The following is a 26,396-nucleotide window of genomic DNA, read 5'->3' on the forward strand; positions in this document are numbered from 1 at the left end:
TAACAATTTGTAAGGGGAATAACGTGGCTCGTGTGAGTGTATGTTCAAGCTCGGTCACGAGGACACATGGATGGTGACGTCACTCGCTCTGCCCGGGGAACAATCAGAGGCAGCGCGAGCTCCACTTGAATGGATTGTTGTGTCGGTGAATAACTTTGCTTTTGGTTTCTACCCATTAGCCCACCGCTCACATTTTCTGCAGTTTTTCTTCTAATATTCGCGCGTCCAAAGTGCACTAAATGGTTAATGAAGCACTTAACACCACTCGGAAAAGTGTTAGCAACAAACCCCTGAGGTCTGTGTGTGCGGCTTAACTTTTGCAAAGTGGGTAAGTGCAGAAATCTAAACACTCTTTTCCCGTGTATTTTTCCTTTCAATTTCAGGATGTTTCCATTTGAATTCTGCTGAACTTTGGAAGTTTCAGACTTCACGCTACTGAAAAAAATAGCTGTAATTTCGCTTCAGTGTTACATCTACATGCCAATGTTGTTTACAATCATCATTCCTGTCAGTTATATTTGGACACAGTATTTTGCCATTGTTCATCAGAGCAGCGCGGGGTCAGTCCTGTTTGCTTTTCTTATCTTGTTGAAGTCTCTCTGAACACTCCGTCCAAACTTTTAACTTTCCCCTGGAGACTCGGGAAGATCCAAGAATATCGGTGACCCCGGTATATGTGTATTTATGGAGCTCTCAGTGTCTAGACTCTTGACACAATTGACACAGTTAACTCTCCAAGTTTAGGAAACACAAAATGCTCTGACAATGTAAACTTCGCATAGTGACCACACTTTAGATTCAGTACTTGGGGCCACTGTAACTTGATCCACCTCTGTGCATTGCCTCCAAGAGCTTGGTCCTAGTTTTGCCATTAATAACAGTACTGACCTCATCCTTAGTTTCCACCGTATTAAGCGAAAGTTTGCTTTGGAGTGTATGTACGGACTAACTAAAGTTTGATTTTATTCAGGTATCCTGGGATCTGTTGGAATCTGAATGGACTAATATGAAGAGCCTGAAGGCAAAGTTTAGGAAGAGTGATGTAAGTATGACTTAGTGTATTTTTCAGCTGGTTTGGGAATGTTGTGTTGGTCTTGTACACTTATATTGAGAATAGTCCAATAAGTCATAGATGAAATAAGATGATAATTTAACAACTTATCGTATGATGTTTATAATTCATGTATTTTCATTCATTTGGAATCTGAGGTCTAGTTTCATAATGGACTTGTGTGAATGTTCTAGACTGAGGTGAATGACTCAGAATCAGACTTGTCTGCAGCTTTATTATGATAACTGAGTCATAACTGGGAGTATGATTTTAAGGCTGAGAATTTCTGCACTCCCAAAGAAAGAAAGAAAAGAAAAAAAACAAGCCTCAGAGGAGCTTCCTGCCACCAAATGTGATTCAGCAATCATTCCTAAGCTTGTAAAAGATCTTCATCGGTCTCAGGGAGAAGTATTGGAATGTACTTGAACAAAACGTTATTGCTTATAATTGCATGATTTGGCTTGGCAAATCATTGCCACTTGGGCTGAGTCAGCAGAGAGAGATTACTGTGAAGCTGAGTTTTAATATACTTTCTGCCAGCACATGGTCTCAGTGGCTTTTTGAACATTTGCACGGAATGTTGCTAAGAGCAAGCCTGCCATAGCCACATTCACAGCTCATAATATTGATTTTTCTCCTTGTATGGTGGCAGAGATGTGCTTTACTGTTTTTCTTTACTAAATGGTGGGTGTTTGCTTGCACAACAATGTGATTGCCTAGTAACAAAACTTTTTTACAAAAATCCATAGGTAGGTTCATAGAAAGAGTTGACAAAGAGAACCCATTCAGACAAATGAGATGAACATATCGTCACCTTGGAATTCGAAGGTTATTTCTGCATTCTGAATAGTTTAGAGTAGGGATGCAATGATACCATTTTTTTTCAGAACCTATCCGATCCGTGTCTGCTGATACCAATCCAATCCGATACCTGCACTAAATACAATCTACTACATATAGACAACTTAATTTTAATGAAAAATAATGAATGAAACCAGGAGCACCTTGCTCAAGGGCACCTAAGTCGTGATATTGCCGGCCCGGGACTCGAACCCACAACTGTAGGGAGTCATGCTCTCTAACCACTAGGCCACGACTCCCCCTATTATTAATAATCTTTGATTGCGCAGAAAATTATTATAATGCAGGCTCCAGGCTGCGCAGCCCTCCGAGTCCACATAGAAAAGTTAGCACAACAAACAAGCTGCTCGGCTCATGTTCATCTTCAGTTCTTTATTTACTGCAGTTCAGTCAGTGTACTGTCTGAATAAATGAATTATGAATCAGATTGGATTGATCTCATCTGGAACGTGCACAGCAGTTAATTAGTTTCCTTAACCACATTAATTACAACCTTCAACATGATGATATAATTTTACTCTTCCCATAAAACTTAAGTCAACAAAAAAGGTAGATTAATAGCATCAAAGTGTTGTTAATGAAATTATGGTTTCACCTTAAGTTAGTGCATCCATTATGAAAAGAATTAGATGTGTCCAGTGCTGAGGTTAAAGTGGTTGAGGAGGGAGGCAGGGTTGTCTGGCTGGTGATAAGGCTTGCTGTGTTTTGTGGAATTACATCATCAGTAAGATATGGCTGCCAGGGGATTTAGAAACCGGGTCTCTGCCATGTGTGGGTAAAACACACAACCTTTTATTACATTGTATAACCTCAAATGTCAGACTATTACATTTTACATTTATGCATTAAGCAGACGCTTTTTAGTGCATTCAGGCTATAATTTATTTTTTATCCGTATATCCTGTGTTTTTTTTTGGGTTGAATCAGACTGTATGTGATTTCACAGGTCCTGTTGAAGTTTTGGTAGTCAAACCCCATCCCCACCAGAGTTTAACTTTATTTGCTTGGTTGGAGCAGACTGTCCAGAAGCTAATTCCTTTCTTTCCTCTATCGTATAATGACACATTTCACAGTCGGTCACAGCTTAAAGGGGTCATATGATGCGATTTCAAGTTATCCTTTATCTATGGAACGTTACAAGCTGTTAGTGAATAGTTTTGATCCCTAAAGTTTCAAAGACTAAAGTCTTAAACGCAAAGAAATATTCTTAATAAAAGTTTAGACTCGTCCACGCCCTCCGCATCACAGTATGGCAAGGGGAGTAAGATTTCCATACCACGCTTGAGGCATTCGGCCAATCACAACACACTGGATAGCTGGCCAATCAGGGCACACCTTGCTTTTCAGACCCATGAGCTTTGTAATAAAAAACTGCACGTTTCAGAAAAGTAGGGCATAGAGAAACAATAATGTATTTTTTTTTTTTACCTTAAACTGCATAAACACATTTCATTGCACCAAATACACAAAATAAAGTTATTTTTTTAGCAACATCATATGACCCCTTTAATTCAAACCTTTAAGGGAGTGGATGATGGTCTACTCTAGGCTGCCCATGTAACAGTTCCGCAGCCTTTCCAAGAGTAGCTTGCTTTATAAATAGCATCTTCTATTGACAGTGCCAGGTGTGTATTAATTTCATGTCTTTGGTCGTGCCATCCAAACATTGAAATGATTGCTAAAAATAACATAGGTAAAAGTGAGCTTATTTGGACTTTTCTGGTCATTTTAATCTATTTAAACAGCAGACCCCAATACCATTTCTGTTTTCAGTTCAGCTTTCAATTGACTAATCAGATGTTTACAGCTCTCATCCATTTGGCCCAGGACCAATCAGATGAAGCCCCAGATGACCACTCAGAGTAGAGAATGCCAAGTATCCGCACTAAGAAGGTGGTTTCTGTTTTAGCCTAGACCCAGCTGCCTGGCTCTTAAAGATTTGCAAATCTAGCCCGAGCAATCCCCTCTCCCTTTAACCTCAGCTCAGACCTTCTGGTCTACATATAACATACTCTGGCCTAATACAGCTATCCCAGATTCCAGTTGTCATTTGCCTTGTTTTCCCTGTGTGTAGCTAGTTGTGGATTGATAATGTTGCAGCACTGATAGTACAAGATGGCTCATCTGTATCTCCCCAGTGACTTAAGACATTCTGTGAGCTTTAGTTCTGTGAGCCTAGTTAGTTAGGTTAAGTCATGAGTCATCTCAGTAACAGTGGTTGGTGGTGAAGTAATGACAGGCTTTCCAGGTTGAGAAATTAGCCGTCAGGATGAGTTAAACATGTCTGGCTCTCTAAATTGGCTTCAGACTACTAACTGTTAATATCATTGTTAGTATCCCAGATAAGTCTTTGTGTGTTAGGGCTGGACCGTAATATTAGATTTTTAGAATATTCTTTCGGTGAGTTGGCATTCGATTTAAAATTTTGAGGTTTGAATATTATTATTATTATTATTATTATTATTATTATTATTTTCTCGAATACCTGGCATCCCCAGCGAATATAAATCGCCCATGAGTGAACATCATGTTTCAGTTCATCTGGAAGAGAAGACAAAAATGTCAAGACCTCAGCTGTGTGGAAGCACTTTAAAACGAGTGAGGACAAGACAAAGGCAGTGTGCTAAATATGTGATTTAAAACTGGCCTATCACAACATTGCATCAAGTTAGAAAAATCACCTATTTTCTATAAGTAATGCATCTAATATATTTTTGGTCTAAAAAAAAAAAAACTGCTTTTATCCGGCATGTTAATCAGTAATTTTACTCATGATAAAAACGTGCACTTAATTTGCTTGTAAAATACTTGTGGAAAAAAAACCCCAGCCTAATAATAATTTGTCTATATTAAAAATATTTCAAAGCATATAAGCCCTGCCTGCGTGAGGTATGCCGCTTCTGGCTCACACTGTTCTGTAGTTTATTCATTCTGAAGGTGTTGCATGTCCATATTGCACCAAAATGTGACTCTTCACTCCCTTGGGTCCGCAGCAACACACCCGCCACAAGTCTATTGGATGAACGGTTCTCGACATAATAAAAATGCAAACAGACACACAGAGATTCTTGCCTTTATTACATCGTGTCTACACCAGACGTGACCGCTGTCGTGTCACCCAGCACTGCAACAGCTTAAGTCTGTTTACACTGGACATGACAAAGTGACTGTTGAAAATCATTAGAAATTTGTTTCAGTACATCATAAATAGAACACAGCAACAGTTTACTGTCCAGAATTTGTCAGCCGTGCACACCGCATCCAGTGTAGAAAGCATAATAGGTTCTATTGTATTTTGTCATGCCATGCTGCTCACGTCCAGTGTAGACATGGTGTTAAGAAGAACATGTTCAGCCCTCTCCTTCCGAAGCTTCGAATGTTCGGTATTGATTACTACAGAAGCTTTGAAGCTCAAAAAATTAATATTCAGACCAGCCCTAATGTGTGCGTGTTGATTTATTACAACAGTGCAATATTTCAACTGTTCTTCGTTTTGTTTTTTTTGTACGTTATCTTAAGACAGAAGTAGACTGTGTTTGTCAACTGGTGAAAATAGTAGGGCTGTTAATTTAATGAAATAAAAGGACATAAAATTCTAATAAAATTACGGTAGAAAAAATGTCACCACTTTAAATAACAACTGCTACCTTGACCATAGAAAATAATTCCCTCAAATACATGGCATAATGTGAAACTTTTCTATATGATACAAAAACTGCATCTGCATGTCAGTGGATGTATGTCACGAGTGGGGGTATATTTGTATGCACTTTATTTTAGGGTATTACTGCGGTGGTGAGTGAGCTGAACATGAGAGAGCACTGTTGTTCTATAATCGAATCAGCGACTGTTGACAACCACAGCAAACATGCAGTTAAGCTATAATGAGTAGCAGTGTCACCTCCAGAATTATGTCGCTCTAAATAAAGTAATATTATGTAATTCATTTCATTTGGGGCTAATTTATTAATAAAAGGAATTGTAAAGTTTCATACTTTTGCAGACAATCCTCACTGATCTCTAATCACAACCAATCCAGATTTCCGGACTTTCAGTCTTCATGCCCTCTAAACTCTACTTTCTACAACTTCTTCCAACTCTTTGTTTCATCTCTTTTCAGAGGCAAATTATCTCTAGAGTTCCTCCAAGAATTTTGGCATGGACGTAATTCAAGTTCAAGGGATTAAAAAGCACATTCTTTCTGAGCGGATCAGTCTGGTGGAATCTGATAATGGATGCGCAAAGTTAGGTACAGAAGGTCTATTTTAAGTCTTGTTCGCAGAACCTCAAACAGGTCACGTGGTTTTTGACTTTTTAATCCTCATATCTATTCAGACCAATGTAAACTACCCCACACTGTTCAAAAGTTTAAGCAGTTGCAGATGTAGTTTAATAGAAAAGATTCCTTGTTTTTCGCTATTGGTTCATGTGGTTGGCATTAAAATACTGGAAGTCATAGCACAATTATTTCCCAGAGCTACAGATACTTGCCCCTCATATGACTTCAGTCTGCTTCAGATTGGACCTGGACAACATCTTTGGGATATGTTTAGAGGTTAATCCACAGATGAACCACTTCTATAGTTACTGGCAAAACAGATACGGTTACTAAAATCTATGAACTTCCACAGTATTGGATAAAAAAAGGGAGGCATTTGTACACCATGTAATAAAGGTTTCCCACAAAAAGACTCTTTACTTTTTATTGAAGAGGCGGTTGGTTATACGAGTCGAGTGTGCTTTAAGTGAGATGGGGGATGGTTCAAAAACCAGGTTTTAAGAACATCTCAATATGCGTGAAAACAAGCTTTAGGGAATAACAATGTGGCTTTAACAGCTGTTGTTTATCTGGACATGCCATTTGAGTGAATCTGTACCAAGGATTTTCTCTCAGACGTCTCAGTAGGTCTATCTGGATGTCTTTTGTACAGTGAAGCACAACAAAGATTTGCATTCAGACCATGCTAATGGTAAAGCCCTGAACGAATATCCAGAGCCTTCCGTTTCAACCCCTCAAGCTCTTCCTTATTCACTGGGGTTTTATCAATATGCCACATGGCAGAAAATCTAATAATGAGATTAAGAGGGAGATTATGACTTTAGTGTACTTTCACCCTCCTGAACTGGCATCACTGGCTAGCTGGACAAATAATAAAACTTTTATATTTCATTCACATCATCTTTCAGATTTCAGAGAAAGCAGGTTTAATGTTATTTTTGAACTAGTGGGTTTTGAGAATTATATTTTTTTCCACGGTGTTACCTCTATAGGTTTTTTTTTTTATGGTTTAAGTTTCATCTTTGATAAATATCAATGAATATTTTTTTTTACTCTGTAGCACTGGTTAGGAGCACCCACCAAAAATTAATGAGCACCAAAACTCCAAATTATATCTTAACAGATATCATCTTTACATTCTTAACTTTAATACAGATTTTAGATTAGGGGTTAGGGTTAGGGTTGGCTGTCAATCGATTATTTTGATAATCGATTAGTTGGCCAATTTTTTTTTTCTCTCTTCTTTCAATTAATCTAATTAAAACCCCTATTTCAATTTTACAAAATTTGACAAAAACACACTACTCCACATTCTGCCCAATGTCCTTAAAACAAACCTGCCAACTGAATGCTATGAAAACATACAGTGCTTAATAATTTATTATCATATCATATCGCAACCACAGTATCGTGATACGTATTGTTTCGCCAGATTCTTGGCAATAAAAAGACCTAAATTAATGGCTGCTGAAAATTCAGCTTTGTCATCATAGAGATAAATAAAATTGTAAAACATGTTTAAATAGAAAACTTTCTTTAATAACTTTGAATGCTAGTGAGTGAAACCATAGAGCTTTTTGGTATCTGGGTGTAGGCCTAAGTGTGAAAGCCTAGGATAAGTGCAAAAGTTCAACAAAGAGCAATAAACAGCGTGAAAGAGGACAGAGCGTTGGAAAATTGGCATTTTCCTGCATGCACTTTCAACTTTTAATCTTACTTCAAGCATATGTGGACATTGAAGCTTTTTTTGTTTGTTTCGTGTCATTATCTATCATGTAATAATAATAATATGAGAGTGATTCTGAGGCTTAAACGTTCTCGCACAGGAATGTGCTTTTTTGTCTTGTGAATCCAATAAAGAGAAATGGTCCAAATGTTAGCAGTGTGAGTGTAATCGTTCAAATGGAGAACACGGCTACTAGTGCAAGGCTTGATCAGAGACGTGTGTGATAACAGGTCACAGTAGAGTCTGTTCTCAAGGTGATCGGCTTCTGATTTCATATTTGAGAAGCCATTAGTTTAAAAGCCAATGGCTGGTTCACATGGCCTGACGTGATAAATGACAATTTGATCCAGGTGGCTTATGTACAGGTACAGGCGGTATGAATACATTGTTACACTTCTTTTGCATGAAAAGGCTCATGTTTGATTTAGCATTAGGGCCTAGCGAACTGAAAATACTTAGCATGACATGTCAAGTACAATTTGTCAAAAGTTTGCAACATGCCTACATGGTTTTGCCGGTGGGCTAGGAAGTTAAATGATCTCCCATATATTTTACTGAAGGGAGGTATATCAGTGTATGAGCACTTTAAAGACAGAGATGGTAAATTGTGCTAGAGAAATATGCTTGATGTTTTTTGATTCTTAACTTCTAAATGAAATTGCCATGTTCTTTCCTACTTAGTTAATTGCATATATTTGTGAGCAGACAACACAAATTCAGCTTGAAAACCGTTTGATCTAAACAACTTGTCTTGCCTCTGGCTCTAAAAATTGCATGGTTGAAGAGGACCTTTATCAGATGAAAGTTAAATGCTTACACTGAGCGATGGGTGGAGGTTATGTTTGTGCCATACATCCCTGTTCTCCAGTGGTTATTTCGTCCCGACAGGCCCTTCTGAGATAATATTAAGTGTTTCCTGTTTTTTCAAAGGCCCCCCATGACAAAAAAAGAGAGATCTCCAGGCTGTTGCTAGTTGTTTAAAGTTTCTATTGGAAGTTTATGTAGATTTTCACATCCTTTTATTGCTGAAGTCTAATGTATTTTATTTCATTACCACTTTTACAAAATTTCTCAATTTCTAGTACTACACAAAAGAGAAATCAATTGTGTATGTGTATTTGAGCAACCTGGGAACGCCAGGAGGCAAATTCAGACCGTTTCTTTAAAATTTGTCTTCTGTTTCTTTTACAAATTATCTTCATTTTGTTTTATGAGTCAACTTTAAATAGCATCGGCTGATTGCAGATAGTAGGCCAAAGTCCCAAAAAACAGCTCCCAAAAATAGTGCTGGTTTACTGTGGCTCGTGTAATGTTACACTGCATTTTAAAAATAGTGACAGATTTAAGCAGTGGCCTCTGCGTTTCGCTGGCTGACCTCTGCGGTCTGATTTTAGCTTACTGCCTCGACTACATTTAGAGTAATTGCATTCCAGTTCATTCAGAACTCTTCAAGTTTTTAGTATCTGTGGACTTCTCCAAATGATTTCCTGCATTGATAACTTCAGAGGGGGTATTCAAGCAGTTGATCTGATTTGCTGTTCAACATTAGGCATTGTTTCACTGTTATGCACTGCTACAAAGTCTAGATCTGTCTGCATTTGAATCTCAGCTGCGAATAAGCCCTTGTTAGGAAACAGTTTTGTCTGTTCCTGTGGTGAGGTTTCAGAAGAACTGGAAGGAAGTAATGTGATTCATGCTGCAGGCGTTTCATTCCTTTTGAGATGCTTGTAAATGTGGAGCTCGTAGCCTTATGGTTAGAAATTCTGACTTGTACTCCAAAGGTTGCAAGTTCGAGTCTCGGGCAGACGGGAATTGTAGGTGGGTGGAGTGAATGTACAGCACTCTCGCCCACCTTCAATACCACGACTGAGATGCCCTTGAGCGAGGCACTTGAACCCCAAACTGCTTCCCAGGGTCAGCAGCATTAATGACTGCCCACTGCTCTGGGTGTGTGTTCACAGTGTGTGTGTGTTCACTGCTATGTATGTGCACTTTGGATGGGTTAAATACAGAGCACGAATTCTGAGTATGGGTCACCATATACTTGGCTGTGTGTCATGTCACTTTCACTTTCAAAGGGCTGTTAAGCAATACCACAATGCAATGATACAGTATATGAGTAATTGCAGTGCTTCCCACAGGTTTGTGACAAATACATAAATTTGGTGTCATTGGATCATTCTTTCTTGCTGGAAGTTTGGAGGAGGCATATCTTTTATTCCCCTTTTAGTCATACTAAGAGCAGCTTCTCTGATTGATCTAAACTCTTCTGTCCTTCTCTTCTCAACCTCTCTTTGAGTGTGTAAAAGATCTTTCAACATGCTCTCTCATCTGTCCAAAGGCTAGTAATTCATGTTCTTTCTGTTTGATTCATAAGTATACATTTTTCAAAGGTCATGGGTAAAGACAAATGAGAGAAGCTGTCCGATTTCCATTAGGGTCTGCTAAAGAGAGGAAAAACTGTTGTTTGCCAATAATCATTAACTTGAACTGTTTACTCATTTAAAACAATGACAAAGTTTATTTCCGGTTCACAGACATTTTTTTAACTAAGACCAGATTTGCTCCATCTATTAAAGAGGACAATTAAATGATGAACAGCTCCCATAACCCTTGTTTCTGAGCTGATGAAATCACTTCATGGGAACTCTTACTAAACCACACATTTTTGTTTGCTACCATAAGTCCCTTGTTACTGCAATTGTTCAAGTCTTTATCATATAAGCTAGACCCAGTGTGGCACAAAAATCTGAGGCCACCAGTGAAATTGTTTCATTATTGCTAGTTTTTGCAGTGAATTATTTTTTTCATTACAAATGATTAGAAATGGGTTTACTATAGGGCTGTGGAAAAAAAAATCGAATGCGATTTTCATGCACATCTCGTCATAAAGCCGCTTTCAGATTGAGCGGCATTTACTATACAGAGTCGTAGATCACTTACCGTATATTCAAAATCGCATTCAAAATTGCAGGTGATTCATTGCCTATTATGAACACGATTTTGTGTAGCTTGTCAGCGAACTATGGCTCTGTGAAGTACCATATTTTTTGGACTATAACTTATAACTGTGCGTTCACACCGCCGCATCGAGAGTGTCAAAGCGGCCGTAAGTCATTCATTTTCAATGTAAGCCGGCGTCGAGCAGCGGCGAGGAGCGGCACGGTGCGACTTGGCCGTTGAGAGCGTCGAGGAGAGTTGAAATCAAGGCAACTTTATGGTAATGAGCTATGACGAGGTTGGGCAGCAACCAATCGGAACGTAGAAGTCCACCGCTTGAGAGGATTCCAGAGAACGCAGTTAGTTCCCAAGCACAATGAAGGTTGATTATTGCTGTTTCGCATTTGCAATAATCTATCATGTGTCCCTGTTTGCGTACAGCAACATAAAAAATGAATTAAAAGTGATACGTGGACCAAGGTGTCTGAGATTTGTTCATTTTAAGTAAAGGATCTTAATATTTCGTCCACAACAATATTTAATGAGGTTAACTTATAACGTTACCCTCTTTGGGGTTAGTCTGCACGAGATCAACAAGCTTGTTTGCTTTGCGGCCACTTTAAATATAAAATAAGAATTCGATCTACGTCAGAGCGTCTGAGCGCTCTTGAATCTTTCTGCAGCGTCGTGAGCAGAGTGGCAAGAACGATTTTTGACGTTCTCGACACCGGCGGTGTGAACGCAGTTAGTCGCACTGGACTATAAGTCGCATTTATTTAGACCCAAGAACCAAGAGAAAACATAACCGTCTACAGCCACGAGAGGGTGCTCTGTTTTCAGTGGTAGACTACAGGAGCACTGAGCAACATAGAGCGCCCTCTCGTGGATGTAGACGGTAATGTTTTCTCTTAGTTCCTGTCAAATTAATTTTGATAAATAAGTCGCACCTGACTATAAGTCAGGGACCAAGCCAAGGACCAAGCTTCTTCAAGGACCAGCCAAACTATGAAAAAAAGTGTGACTTTAAGTCTGGAAAATACGGTAAATGCTGCTCCATCTGATAGCAGTTGCTGGAGATTAACTACTAATCACAGAAGTGGTTTTACTGAGGATTTTTTGCACAGCCCTAGTTTGCAATCTACCTTTTTGATGGATTTTTTAAAAATCTTTTAATCTTTGTTTTCTGAACTAAACTTCACTAAACATTATTTGTAATATGCCTCTCTCATCCAATAATTGTTTTACCCTTTTTTATTTTCTAGGCCCATGAATGGAACAAGAATGATGAGCGTCTCCTCAGTGCAGTAGAGCATGGAGAAGCAGATAAAGTCACCTCCCTCCTGTCGAAGAAAGGAACCTGTCCCACCAAGCTTGACAGCGAGGGCAAGTCTGCGTGAGTACTGAACTGATATTGCTCTCATTCCCATTTGACTGCTCTAATTGTGGCTTCAGCAGTGTTTTGAGAGTATTTCTAGATTATATCTTCTGAACTTGAACAAATGAATTTGTATGAGTGTTTACACTCCAACTAAAGGAGAGATATGAGCTGTGCTTTTTTTTGCATCCATTCATTAGAGTGTTTATTTAGCTGTAGAAATGATAATTTAAACCCCAGTCAACATTCTTTCATTGCCTTTACATCAGACTTCATTTTCCCTTATTTACCGTAGCAGGAACACAGATGTTCAGAAGTGAATGCTCAGTTTGTTTATGCAACTCATCCAGTTTAAAAATGTTGCATGACACACATTTGAACCAACAATGACTTAAACACTTGAAATCCTGTAAAAAATTAAATCAGAGTTTAGCTTTTCTGATTTTTTTATTAAGCGACTTTGTGTTGTTTTGCTTAGAAGTGATCGGAAGGACACATAAATATATACTAGACTAGTTAAAGAAGTTTGAATGCTTTGTTTCTTTGTTTTGGCAGATATAAATAGTAATTACATGCTTGTGTCTACATTTTAGTGAAAAATATATATGTTTTGTGATGATGTGGATGGATTTATTGTGTTTGTGAGAATAACAGGAAATTAAAATCCATCACAAAGCACTATGTTCAATATGTTTGGTTTTTTCATATGCAGAGCTCAGTACTGTCCGTTTCTATCTGGTTGCTTGGGCATTTATAGTGTTCTGAATGACTTCATAAATATAGAGACTAGAGGCTTTAATATAAATTCACAACAAAAACACTCAGATGTATAGAATCATATTGTGATGAAAATGTGCACAGTGATTTTGACCACAATATTAGCATGAGTTAGTCTGTAAGACTGTATGATGTAATTCATGAGAATAAAACTCTCCATTATTAATTATTAACATACCTTGAAAGCTTCAGTTACTAAGAAAGCATTAGCAACATTCCTACGAACAGTAGAGCAGAGGTGAATGAGTTACAGTGAATACAGAAAGAAGAGCTTGCTCTCTTCACTCTGTATAATGAACTCGGACACTGCTGACCTGAATGAGTCTCCAGTGTCCTGTGTTACGATGGCTCGAGCTGAAGCTCGCTCATAGGCTCACAATAAATGCTTATCTGCCCGTTTGAGGAGTTCATTGTGTTTGAGTGTTTGCGCTCCAGAGGGTTCACGAATCACAAGCCAAAGAGAGACACTTGCAGAATTTCCAAACTGTCACAGTGGTCATGGAGATATAATTTCCTGATAATGAAGAGTCGATCACAAGACCCTATGTGATTAGGTAATCATTTGCTCATGTTATTTACCTTGAAAAGGACTGTGAGAGCTCTGTCTTAATCATATTTATTACAAAAACACAAGACAAATGCTGTGTTACCACTACTTTTCAGGGTTAAAAGAAACAGAATCTCCTCTCTACCTTGTGGAGAATGCAGAGCGACTGAACATTAAATTGACTAAACATTTAATCAAATTTAAGAATGCCAGTGATCTAGCAATGTTCCCTCTAATTGTTTTTCTTGCTGAGCAAAACTTTTCTCTTTTGTGTGGACATTTCGGCCACCTGAGCAAAAACATTATTTATACCAGACCTGTACAGAGCAAACACTTAGGACTCATAATTTAAAAACTTTACCAAAAAAGGTTTTTATTTTTGAAAAGTTCACTCAAAACTCAACATTTTTCACACACATTTTTTCCAATCTGTTTGACCTTCATTGGAACATAAAAGAAGAGAATTTGAGAAATATATTTTCCCCATACAATAAAAAAAAAGATTTGGTTGCCAACTTGGCTTTCTTCTGCATAAAAAAGAATTGAACATTATAATTTTTGTGTGAACTATCCTTTTATAGATTGTTTCAGACCAATTTAAAAGCTCCAATGATTTAAGTTTTTTAATTCTTCCAAAAACAGTGTAGTTTTTCCTGGACTGACCTTTAATAACATTAGAGTGGTGTGTATTATTCTTAAATGGCCAGATTTGAATATTTCTTGGTTTGTTCATTTAAAGGTCAGACCCATGACGTTGCTGTCGTGCGTGGCATAATTATCAAGGTCGTTTTCAGGACATCTTGTGTAGCTTTAGTTTTATTCCTGCCCAAAAGAGAGATCCCAGTGCATCTTCCAGATAGGTTGTAATCAATTTCCTGTAGATTAATTAATTTATTTTCTCAAGTTTGTCCTCCAAAGAGCCAATTAATGAAGAGATGTTAGATATCAAACCAATGTGATTCAGTGGGAGCTATTTATTACATGCTAGAGAACACTAAACTTTTTAATCACAAGGAAAGTTTCCCCTTTTCTAGTTTTCTGTGCCCTCAGGTCAGAGATTTCATGACTAATAAAGGATTTAAAGTAATAGTTTACCCACACATATTTATTCCTCATTAGCTAGGTTTCCAACCATGTATTTTAATGTGAATTTTGGGATGTTTTGGGATATACTATACTTATTATTATTATGTTATCACTTTTTATTTTTTATTAAATTTTGGTTAAAATTGGATGGAAACATCAAGATGCAAATAACGCCTCCAAAATGTGTTAAAAACATAACTGTTAAAAAGTTTTAGACCCTGTTTTCTGAAAAAAAAAAATGGTTCTTTTCTTGAGCAAGGACACATAAAATTTAACATTGAGAGAAAAGACATTGTTACAAAAGTTTTCCTGTTCAAATAAATGCTGTTCTTTTGAACTTTTTATTCATCAAAGCATCCTGAAAAAAAAAATCATGGTTTTCACATAAATATTAGGCAGCACAAGTGTTTGTACATGTCACTGAATACTTGAGTAATGGCAGCTAAAAATTCAGCTTTGTCATCACAGGAATACATTACGTTTTTTAAATGTATTAAAATAAAATTGTGAATTGTGCTATTTTTAGATGTCACATCTCAAATAAATGCAGCCTCCTTTTAAAGTTTACTCTATGTTGACAACATTTTTGATTGCTGCTTTGTGCTTGACTTACTACTACACAGAATGAATAGGATTGATCTAATGTCACTCATTCACACTAGAATGCTTTACAATTGCCCTAGGACAAGCTTATATGTAGAGCATGTCTTTGACCTACCTCTGAAATTAAAGAGCCCTCTATTTACAGCATGTAGGTTATAGAGATGTTGTACATGGTGTAAAAACTTACCAAATGTGAGAGACATGGCTAATGTGCAACTAAAATTAAATCAAAACCCCCCCGCCCCCCCCCCCCTCCCTTTTCAGTCTGCATGTAGCAGCCACACGAGGTCAAGCTGAGTGCCTTGCTGTCATCCTGGCTCACGGGGCTGATGTTTCTCTGCAAGACGCTTCAGGTTGGTTACAACTAGATTAACATGTTTTTTTTTTTTTTTTTTTTTTTTTATTGCATTACTTTTATGTTACATCAGTAACACATCATGAATAAAATGTAAATAACAAGCGTTGTTTTCTCCTCTTCATATCAGGGTTTACTGCTTTGCACCTTGCTGCCAAAAACAACCATCCAGAGTGTGCCAAAAAGTTGCTTCAGGTAATGTTTTGGATTGATTGTGAATCATAGACTGAGAGTGCAATGTTCGCACACAGATGGAGCGAATGCTAATGGGAACAACAGCCATGTCTGTTGCCATGCAGTGTGTGCCAGCTAAACAAAGGAAGCACATTTTTTTTTCAGTTTCGTAAACTAGCAAATCCCACGGCCTCCCTCTGTGAGCTTGGAGAGTGTTGTATGTTTGGATGTGTGTGGGCAGCTTGGCATGTTCGAAGGCTCTGCTCGGTCTGGCGAAGCGCCAGTTACATTATCTAGCATCTCTTTTATCATCATGGACAACTCATTCCCTGTTCCATGTGATTATAAAAGAGCTGAACAGATCTGAAATATCCACAGCAGGTCAGCTCTGTGCACTAATGGGTACCAGTATTGGCTTTGCCAGTATAGATTAAAAGAGGCATCGACATTAGCAATTTAACACTGCAGTGAAGCTGTATTCACACAGTAGTATTTGGACATGGTGAAACACACTTTAACACGTTTGAATATCATTTCACAAAATCCAGAAAATATCCAAATACTTTCTCAATTTTGAACAGCCAATATTTTGTGTGAACAGTGATTGTGCAGGTGAACATCAATGATTTTCAAAAACAATTAGAACAGAACCCATGGTAGTGTAGATTATTCTTTTAGCCAGTGTTAACCATCCAACATTAAGTGAAAAATTTGAGGTTTTCGATAGTGTCGTCTCACTGAGGAAAGCCTTGGAAATATAATCCCCTTCACACGGCCAGGCTGGCGTTGAATTCATTAGCCTTTTTCCCCTGGAGATCCTGTGAAACAAGACTTAGAAAAAATTTTCTGCTGCACTAATGAATGGGGCTTGACAGTAGTAATTCGGTTTCATCCAGCAGTAATAAACCAAAACTCCTTGCTCCTCAATCTTCAAATGCTTTCTTTAATATTTTTTCCAAAGAGTAGATAGATAATTTCTAATGGCAAAAAAAAAAAAAAAAAAAAAAAACTCATTGGCCTCCATACTGGTTAAATTAAGCTTTGGCAGTTTATCTGGGCATACAAGACAAGCCATTGGCGTATGGAATCTTGTTTATGCAGTAGTAGCAGTATGGAGGCTTAATTACTTTGTCGTTAATCTCATTTAATGAGACTTTCACCTTAGCTACAATTTTAGGTCTGAATGGCTGCCACAGTTAGATTGAATATATTACACCTCCACTTTGATAATGCCTGTCAAATAAATGCCTAATGCCTGTTCCTCCATGAACACATTAATTGTTTAATAGGAGTGAACATCATTAAATCACACCAATCAAAAACTGCATTGAAAAGTGTAGCTGTTTTGATTGAAAGGTGTAATTGGTGTCCAACAGTTCCTCTTGGGTAAAACATGTCATGGTTGTTTTAGAGGATGGGTTTGAAGCAGTAATCTAATGTGCTTCCTTCTACAGGCCAAGTGTGTGGTGGATGCTGCGGACAGCTCCGGGAGGACAGCTCTCCATCACGCAGGTGAGGTGCAACCTTTCGTGTTTTATCGAATAGTTTGCTTGCTTAAACACTTTTCAACTTAAAATAAAAACAAACATAGAGGAGCCGTTCAAGAACAAGCAGCAGGCTTCCTCTTCAGTATGTCTCGTTTTATTTCATTATTTTGGTTGAGGATTGATTGCTCAGAGTTTCATCTTGGCGTAAATGTGCATTTCCAAACGTTAACCCCACGACTTCACCGCTGCCACTTTACTTTCGAGCACACAATTTTATTGTAGGTGGTTTGCACCAAATTGCCAGACATAGGGAGCCACACCCCCCCCCCCCCCCCCAAAAAAAAAAAAACAACTCTTGTTTTTATTTGTGAAGAGTCTTCGTTCAGAAAATTGCTCCCTAGCAAACCCATTTCACTCTTTAAAAAATGTGGTGTGGGAGGTGGGAACCTGACAGCTTGTTTGCTGATAATTGAGCCTTTTGCCAGCTGTTAGGGATTGAACTAGGGTGGGATAGGCCACGAAGAGCGAGAAGATTTCAGCCACCCTGAGGTCAAAAATCTGCTGGCAGGATCTCATTATCCTGCAGAGGAAAAACAAAGCAGATAAATCCTTCTGCTGATGGGAGGATGCATTTATGCCCATCCGCCACATAATAATAATGATTGTGATTGGTTGAGAAATGGGACATGGTATAATTTTTTGAGGGGTGTTAATAATTGGAATAAGTGCTGTCACACACTATGAGCCTGGTTTCAGTCTCTGTGGGAAAGTTTGAAGTGTAATTACTCTTACAGAAGTTTGTTGGCCAGCTGTTAAACACTTGTTTGTGTCTCTGTGGGGATAAAGAACTGCTTCTGATTATCTTTTTTCTTTTTTTTTTTTCCTGTAGCTGCCAGCGGAGACACTGTGATAGTTCAGCTTCTGTGCGAGCACAAGTGTCATGTCAATCTTAAGGACTCGGTATGTGTCTTATGTATTCTGAACTGCTGAGAAAATGTCTTTCCTGTCTTTCTCTGCATGTGTTTTGCCGCATCTCAGAACTGCCTGTGGTCTACCTCAGATATGTGCATTGTGAAACACAACTCCTCAAAGACTGTGTTCTCTGTGGGTTTGAATCAGTGTTCAGCTGCATTGATGAAAATCCCCATGGCACACTTAAGGTCCCTGTTCCTGGGAAATTGCTTGTCCAAGGTTGTTGTTTTTTTTTCGCTCTGCTCTTGTCTTTTACTTTTACTTTTTCTTCTACAATGTGTTTTCTTTTATTCCTCTGAGAGTCTCACAGTGCTGCTTTTAAATGGCTTCTGTCTGGGTAATGACAAGAGCACTGACTAGTACTACAAAGAATTTGTATACCATATTTTTTTCATTCAAAGTCATTGAAAGACTTTGGAACTTTAGACAACAGAAGTAAAATATTGGCAGTCTGGTACATCCAAGATTTTATTCTGTGATTTGTTAAAAAATTTCTTGTAAAGTGAAACGACCACAGTACTAAAGCTCAAATCTGTTGCCCGTTGTACTGACCTTATTTACTCCTTTGTGTCAGGAATTCATTAATCTGCACCTGCTTTATCTGGGCATCTATAAGAAGTATACAAATTACTCTGCATTCATCATTGGTTGAGCTTTCCCTGCGGTGTCTTTTAATTGAGAAATAAATCCACAATTATTCACAGTTATCCTTTATTAGTAGTGTTTACTGTTAAGACTCAAAGCGCTTTTATCCTAGAGATTAGACTGACTGCAGGGAAGGATGAATGACCCTGACGCAACTCCAGAGAAATATTTCATGCTTATAATGCTTCAGGTATCTATATTCTTTCAGGGAAGAAAGAGGCAACAGCTAAACAACCTTTATGATGTCACCCTCACTAAAATGTATGGTAATGAAAGATGGCTTGTGATGTGAATGATTTATAATGAGCCACTTTGTTACATAGAAAACAGAAGCATAACTTCCTTTAAAGTCAAGTTTTTTTTAATCCATTTTTGCATGTAGCAGAACATAATGCAGGATATTTTTGCATTTTGCATAAAAAAAGTCCTAAGGCTCTTTTACGTGCATCAAAATCATAACTTTTTCATAAACTAAACTTTAAAGGAAATGTTCTCTCAAAAATTTTAATTTACACACCATCAGGCCATCCAAGATGTAGATGAGTGTGTTTCTTCATCAGATCAAACTGGGAGAAATTTAGCATTATATGCATTTATATATGCATAAATTTAGCATTATACTTGCTCATTAATGGATCCTCTGCAGTGAATGGGTGCCATTAGAATGAAAGTCCGAACAGCTGATAAAAACATCACAATAATGCACAAGTAATCCACACAAACTCATTTACATCTTAGATGGCCTCTGGGTGAGCAAATGTAAAGCAAAATTTTGATTTATTGATATTTGGGTGAACTATTCCTTTAACCACTGTGCTTGTCTGCTAGATTAACAGCTTTTGTGTTCTATTAGACATTATCAACTATTCTCTAATCTCATTTGTCATAATGTCAGCAACAGTGAAATGAACCATTTTTCTCTTCTCAAACTGTAAAATACTCCGAAATGGAGTGTCGATGTGGGAGGCAACGAACCCTCAAGCTGTGGCTCTCTCATTTAGACAACCGTGTCTGAAGGGCTTCAGTTGACAGAAATGAGAATGAGAGAGAGAGAGAGTTTCAGAGTAGAGGTGCATCAGAAGCTGCTTCTGCTTTCGATCACTGATTATCAACCGTCGTCATCCTTAGAGGCAAGCTTGGCACATTACTGATGATTCTCGCCCACTCAGCCCATTGCTTTGAACACACGGAAATACCTACTTTCACTGCTAAATTATTAAATGTAGCTCAACTAATGTTGCAATAGCAGTCTGGGCTCAAGCCCAAATAATGTTCCTATGATGCCTGCTCAGAAAAGACTGGGCCTTGTTTTCAAAGACTAGGCTGTTAGCAATGGACAAGTTTACTGAAATGTTCCTTTTACAATTAAAACTCATCTAGGAATTTGCCTTTGAGTTGTAAATTGGATGGAAAACATTGACTCACATATAGTTTTGCAAAAGTCACTGGGCCTAATTTAGAAAACTATTATTTTCCCTTCCGGCAAATAGGATGCTTACACCCTCTACCCTATAGCATGCTTAGATATCGAATTTACACTGGAAAGGAATTGTTGGGAAATTTTGGTGGGATTATTCACCCCAAAATTATAATTCTTTCATCATTTACTGTTACTCATGTCACTGCGAACTCACATTGTGACATTATTTCTTCCATAGTAAAATAACAACACAAAATGTAAAATAAGTAAACGACTCACAGATATAACCACTTTGTTACGTCAAAATAAGACTTAAAATGGCCTGAAAACGTAATCTGTGGGAGTTTTCAGTGAATAATCAGCTTGTTGAAATTTACAGTAAATCTCTGTCTATGACCAATGTTTACTGATAAACTCGGATGACTGATGATCTGAAAAATTAAAAAATAGTTTGTATATATATAATTTATTATAATTTTAAGAGTGTAAGTTCATATGATTGCAACCGTTTTATATAATGCCTCATTATGTAAACAAACCAATAATTTCTGATACAATTATACTAATTAGTTATATTGTGACTCGGTGACAAAATGGGCATATGTAAGGTATATGTAAGCAAACTTTTTCCATAGAGCCTTATGCTGTGTTTATCAGTACTCATGCACAGTTATAAACTAAATGGGATTGATGAGGTTTGCTGTGTGGATAGAAATGCTTGTTCTTAACTTGAAGGCCTTGTGAAATAAACTTTAACAGTTATGTTTTCACAACAATATGCCTACGAAATGTCAATTGAATTCAACTGACTTAAAAGTCTCTCCTAGAATGAAGAAAAATTGACTTAACACCTTGATGTGATGTGTAGTAGATGCAAAATGGGTAATTATTTTGTGTTTTATCACCCAATAATTGGGTGCCCAAATGTTCCTGTTAGTTTAAATTGTAATTATATCATTTCCTGACCTGTTGGGCTGAGTGCTGACCTTCCAGATGTCTTAAAAGTTAGCTTGTTAAATTTAATCTTGTTTTGGCTCTTCAATGCATGCCAGTATAGAAACCAGCCAGCGCATAGGATTGTACCAAATCATTACATTTCTCTGCTTAATGCCATACGAGCTTAAACCATCCCCTGGACTGCAGTGACTATGCATTTGTCAGTTAAGATACTGAATGAAAAGCATCTAAAGAGGACTTGAAATCGTTTTGGTTCACCTCAAACACACACAAGCTTAAAGGGCTTATGAAGAAATGGTTGTGTGTGTTTCCTCACACGTCTTGGGGAAAAACCACACCATGTTGTGAGCTTAAATAGAAAGTCTAGATATGAACCTCTTGCTTTCTGAAGAAAAAAATAATTCTACTCGTTGTTTCAAATATAGCTTAATGTCAGCAGAATTTTAAAACATGACCCTATAGCTCACAGTGTTTTGAATGCACAGCCTCTTTTTTTGTTGTTGTTGTTGTTGTTGTTGTTTTAACTGAGAATACTTCTGCTGATACTAGCTGTCCAAAGCTATAATACATTTTGATGATAAATGTCTTGCTGTTTAATGCCAGTTCTGTCTAATGTACTGTCTATTACGATAATGTAGCCTCTTAACATGCAAAAATTAACATGAAAAATTATGTTGACTCAAAGCTCTCTTTTTTATTTTATTTTTAGGATGGCTTCACACCCCTGCTTCTGTCAGCTAGGCATTCACACGCAGAAGTCTGCCAGAGTTTATTGGACTGGGGTGCTAATATCAATGCTAGAGACAAAGATGGCAGGTATGGTTCTGGTGATCAGTCATAATATTAAGACTGCTGATAACAAAAGTTTTTCAGTTCAAACATTATATCCTTCTATCATAAAGTGTCAATTGAGCTGAATAAACTAAATTGGGATGCGAACCGTGTGACTAAACTGCAGCATAGTAGTGTAATCCATTTTATGGCAGAAGATACGGTCCACTTACATTCAAACCTTTGCTGTCAGATTTTTAAAGTCTTTTGTGCACACCATATTGTGGAATATTATTGCAAAAAAAAAAAAAAAAAAAACCTTTTTATTCTAATATATATATATATGTGTGTGTTGTATATATATATATATATTTTTTTTTTACAGTGAATTAGTGATTAGTGAATTTATTTTTGTAAAGACTATGGTGTGTTTTTTTTTTTTTTTTTTCAGAAAGTTTGACAAAATAGTTGCATATCAGTAACACATCCTTGCTGAACAAAAGTTGTAATTTCTGACAGCCAACTTTTAAACACGTTAGTGTTAAGTGACGTGCTGTGATCCGTGCAGAACCGCGGTGATGTTGGCCAGTGAGAGCAGCTGTCCGGCCGCCGTCGAGCTGCTAGTGCAAAGGGGAGCTGACCTGCAAATGGTGGACTCATTGGGCCACGATGTGCTCTATTACGCCAAGCTGTCAGATAGCAGCGATGTCCAAACCGTTCTCAACATGACCCTTCACAGACACCAGTCTGAGTCAGGTAAACTCGTGTGAATGCCAAAGTGATGCCAGTTCACACAGCTTTGTTGTAAAGCTCACATTCCAAATTATGATTATAATACTATTGGTCATTGTTTTGAAGAGCTGCTTGTAATTTGACATGGTGTTATTGCTGTTGATATTACTATTACTAGCATGTTGTTTTGTGTAGCATGAACACTATATATAATGTGTCGCTCTTTTTATAAAAACTAAATGACACTCCGCTCTAAACTGACCAACAATATCGGAAACTTTCATCACATACTATGGTGAAGTCTATGGTTTAACCAATTTCACACAAGCTGGTGCTATTGTGCTGAATATCACATCAGAACAACTGCGATCCTCCAAAGCCTGTTGTAGTTCAATGTAAAATATTTACTGGGTTACACTGAGAAAAGCCTGCGTTCTGAAACGTATTTTTTTTTCTTCTCCCAGTGGTATTAAATAAAAGAAACAAGCTGATATTATTTGTTTGTGGATTGTCATCCTGAATGTTTTCCTTTCTGTGGCCTCATGTTGCACAGTGCTTTTTGACTTAACATTGCCATCTAGTGGCATTTTTAAAAATTCTTGCTTCACACATATACAGGGAGTGAGAGTTAATCTTTTTTTGCACAATTTCTTATGTGTTTGTGAAATAATGAAAAAAGGAAAGATTATGACAGCATGAATAATGTAAGCACCAGGGCATTTTCGTTTTTCCCATCATAACATTTTCCCCTACTGTATCTTTGTTTGAACAGATAAGATTTCAGCGAGAACCTCTCAGGTAAGCAAGCTAATTTTGATTTCATTAATTTTCTTCTCCTCAAACTTGGTTTTCCAAATTTTCTGATTGACAGAACCTGCAAAGGCTCTCCGTAGGTGCTTAAAATTCACATTTTCACTGAATGCTTAGTTAAATAGTGACAGTAGTGTCAACCTGAAGCCAGGATTTTTGATTGAATATTCCTTTCTCACATTTGCCAAACATTCTGGCAATGCATTGTTAGAAATATGCACTGGTGTTTGCCTCACGCAGTAGTGATAATAGTTTTCTTTTTCCAAACTAAGTATATAGTGTTTATTTCACTAACCACTTAAACACTTTAAATCGTCTTCCTCCCTCTTTGTACCAATCTCCTTATCACGCACACAATCTCAGCATGGTCAAAAGTTAAACGAGGACAGAAGCTCCACCCCCAAAAAGAGAAAAGCACCTCCTCCTCCTCCTATTAGCCCAATCCAGGTAAAGGCACATAGTGCTGAATCTGTGATCTCTGCACTTTCTAATAGACCTAGATGCAGTTATTTATTTGATGACTTCTGAATGTACAGCTGAAAATTAACAATTTTTTTCTGTGTCCATACTGTATTTAAGCTTAGCCTTACTTCAAAGCTTTCGTTTGTCTTATCTTTCAGTCGGGGGGTATCATCTCACCACCATATTCTACTCCATCTGAATCTCCTTTCTCCAGCAAAAGTCATTCATCCAAAAGATTTGATTACAAGGTAAAATAGTGAAGAGGTATTGAGGATTATTAGTGAAATGTGCTTAAGTATAAATTGACTGTAATAAGTATATTATAAAGTAAAAATAACTACAAAAAAAGCTATTTTTAGGGAAGCACTGATACTGATATCGGTATCGGCCCAATACTGACCTTCTGTACTCGTACTCGTTAAAATGCTCTGATACCAAATGCTGATACCACACAGCATTTGATTTTGCCATATTTAAACAAAAAAACACAGACAACAGAACAACAGACAGCAGAATGGAGTTATTAGAGATTAAGGTTGTCTACGTAGGAGATCTATGCAGTAAATATAATGTTAAACATTCAGTATTAACCCCTGTATAGCTGACGTACTGAGCTGATAAAGCACACTGTGTGGATTGAGTTCGCGGCGTTGGAGATGCGCGAGCTTGTTGAGTGAATATACATTTCATCACTGGAAAGTCTGTAGTTCAGTTGGATTTGTCAAAAACAAGTAAAACAATGTACAAGTTACTTAATGGTTCGGAGGGAGGGAAAGAGCGAGAGAGAGAGAGAGAGAGAGCACACTCTTCTGTTGTGTGATCTTTGATGTTCACTCCCTTAGCACACGCATTTGGACTAAGTATTGATAGTTGTGTAACTACTGACATACTAACAGCTGTCTGAATAATTTTTGGTTGATTGTTGTCAATTACATAACTTTCTATCAAAGTTATCTAACATTATCAAGATTAATTTTTTCTGACACAGTTTATATATGAGTTCTTGTCATATTTTATTACCATCTTTTAAACCATAGACAAAAAATTGTGATAATGTGAAATGTTGAAGGTGTCTGAATAAATGTTGGTTTGACTGTATCTATTTAATAAATTAAGTCAACCAGCTAACATTATACATACTTTTTGGTTTCTGCACCCAATATTGAAAAAAATTTAAAATGCAATAAAAATATCGGTATATGTACTCGGTATTGGCAAGTACCAAAAATAAAAGTATCTATATCGAGCGAGTACTAGAAAAAGTGGTATCGGTGCATCCCTAAAATGAAAATAAAAAAATTACAATTAAAAAAGTATATATTTTTAAAAAGCATTTTAAATAGCTTAAACTATTATTACAGTCATTAGTACATGTGATGTAAATATAAGTAATAAAAGAAAACATTTGTTTCTGTCTACTAAACACTGAAACTTACTATTTGAATATGCCTCTGAGGCCTAAAAATGCAGTCTAGGTTGGCATCATAGGTTTAGAAACACAGTTAGTGGTGGAAAATGTTGACATGACTAACTGGGTGTTCTTCACTTCCTGTTTGTTGAGGAGGAGGAGCTGAAAAGTGCTGTACTGAAAGAAGAGATCGAAAAATTGCATGAGGAAAAGAGCATGCTGCTTGAGACCATTGAAGATCTGAAGCAGATTGTGGAGCACACTGAGCTCAAGGCGAGTACCGCACAGTCCTTTAATATTCCCTCAGTGGCAGCTGCTTTGATCTTCAGCCACTTTTGCTCTCTGGAACCCATTTTAACAGCTGCATTTTTACTGGTCCTGGCCAGGTGAAGGACCTTGCTTTAGGGGACACGAAAACAGACCTTTCTCCCACACCATCGGTCTTGGCCTCAAACTTGTGGAGGAGTTTTGTTTAAGATTGCGCATCGTGTTTGAATTTTAACTAGTGACGCAAACCTTTGGATCTTTTTTATGTGACCTTGCAGAGTCTTGAGTAAGCATTAAAGCCCAGAGACTCTGTGTTTTTGTTCAGTAATGATGTTCTTCAAAACAGCTGCTTATGTCAGATACATTTTGTGGTGGCCTGCTGGTATTCAGTTTGCAGATTTTTTTGGTGTCTAAGGCCCAATGAAAAGGATGTGTTGTAAAATAATCTCTTGCTGTTCTCCTGTTTTTGAAACAGACGGAGCACTCTGGGAATGCAGATTTGACGTTGATTGGAACCCTGCAAGCAAAGATAGCCTCTCTCTCCCTGGAAAACCAACAGCTTGCTCAAATATTAAAGGTAACTCACCTTAAAATTGTCATTTTCAAAATTACCTTACAGATGACGTTTAATTTTTTCAGTTAAAATAAAATTTTAGTAGGATGACTTCTTTTGGAGAAAATATCGCCATGT

At 37.5% G+C, this 26,396-nt stretch overlaps 1 protein-coding gene across 3 annotated transcripts in view; it reads left to right on the plus strand.

Moving 5' to 3' along the window:
• The first annotated feature begins 45 nt into the window (after positions 1-45).
• LOC127942113 (ankycorbin) overlaps positions 46-26,396 on the plus strand; it is a 31,740-nt gene continuing 5,389 nt past the window's right edge. Inside the window, exons 1-14 of one of the 3 annotated variants that reach the window (XM_052537692.1) lie at positions 46-328; positions 971-1,042; positions 12,120-12,250; positions 15,510-15,598; positions 15,731-15,795; positions 17,229-17,286; positions 18,151-18,221; positions 21,965-22,071; positions 22,595-22,782; positions 23,531-23,556; positions 23,932-24,015; positions 24,189-24,278; positions 25,592-25,711; positions 26,181-26,282. In XM_052537692.1, the coding sequence (XP_052393652.1) occupies positions 1,007-1,042; positions 12,120-12,250; positions 15,510-15,598; positions 15,731-15,795; positions 17,229-17,286; positions 18,151-18,221; positions 21,965-22,071; positions 22,595-22,782; positions 23,531-23,556; positions 23,932-24,015; positions 24,189-24,278; positions 25,592-25,711; positions 26,181-26,282 (1,167 nt within the window). In that variant the 5' untranslated portion in view covers positions 46-328; positions 971-1,006. The remainder of the gene's footprint in view (positions 329-970; positions 1,043-12,119; positions 12,251-15,509; positions 15,599-15,730; positions 15,796-17,228; positions 17,287-18,150; positions 18,222-21,964; positions 22,072-22,594; positions 22,783-23,530; positions 23,557-23,931; positions 24,016-24,188; positions 24,279-25,591; positions 25,712-26,180; positions 26,283-26,396) is intronic. The other 2 variants (XM_052537693.1, XM_052537694.1) reach the window with 2 other exon arrangements.

This window comes from Carassius gibelio, chromosome A21 (genome assembly GCF_023724105.1).
Source record: "Carassius gibelio isolate Cgi1373 ecotype wild population from Czech Republic chromosome A21, carGib1.2-hapl.c, whole genome shotgun sequence".
Lineage (NCBI taxonomy): Eukaryota > Metazoa > Chordata > Actinopteri > Cypriniformes > Cyprinidae > Carassius > Carassius gibelio.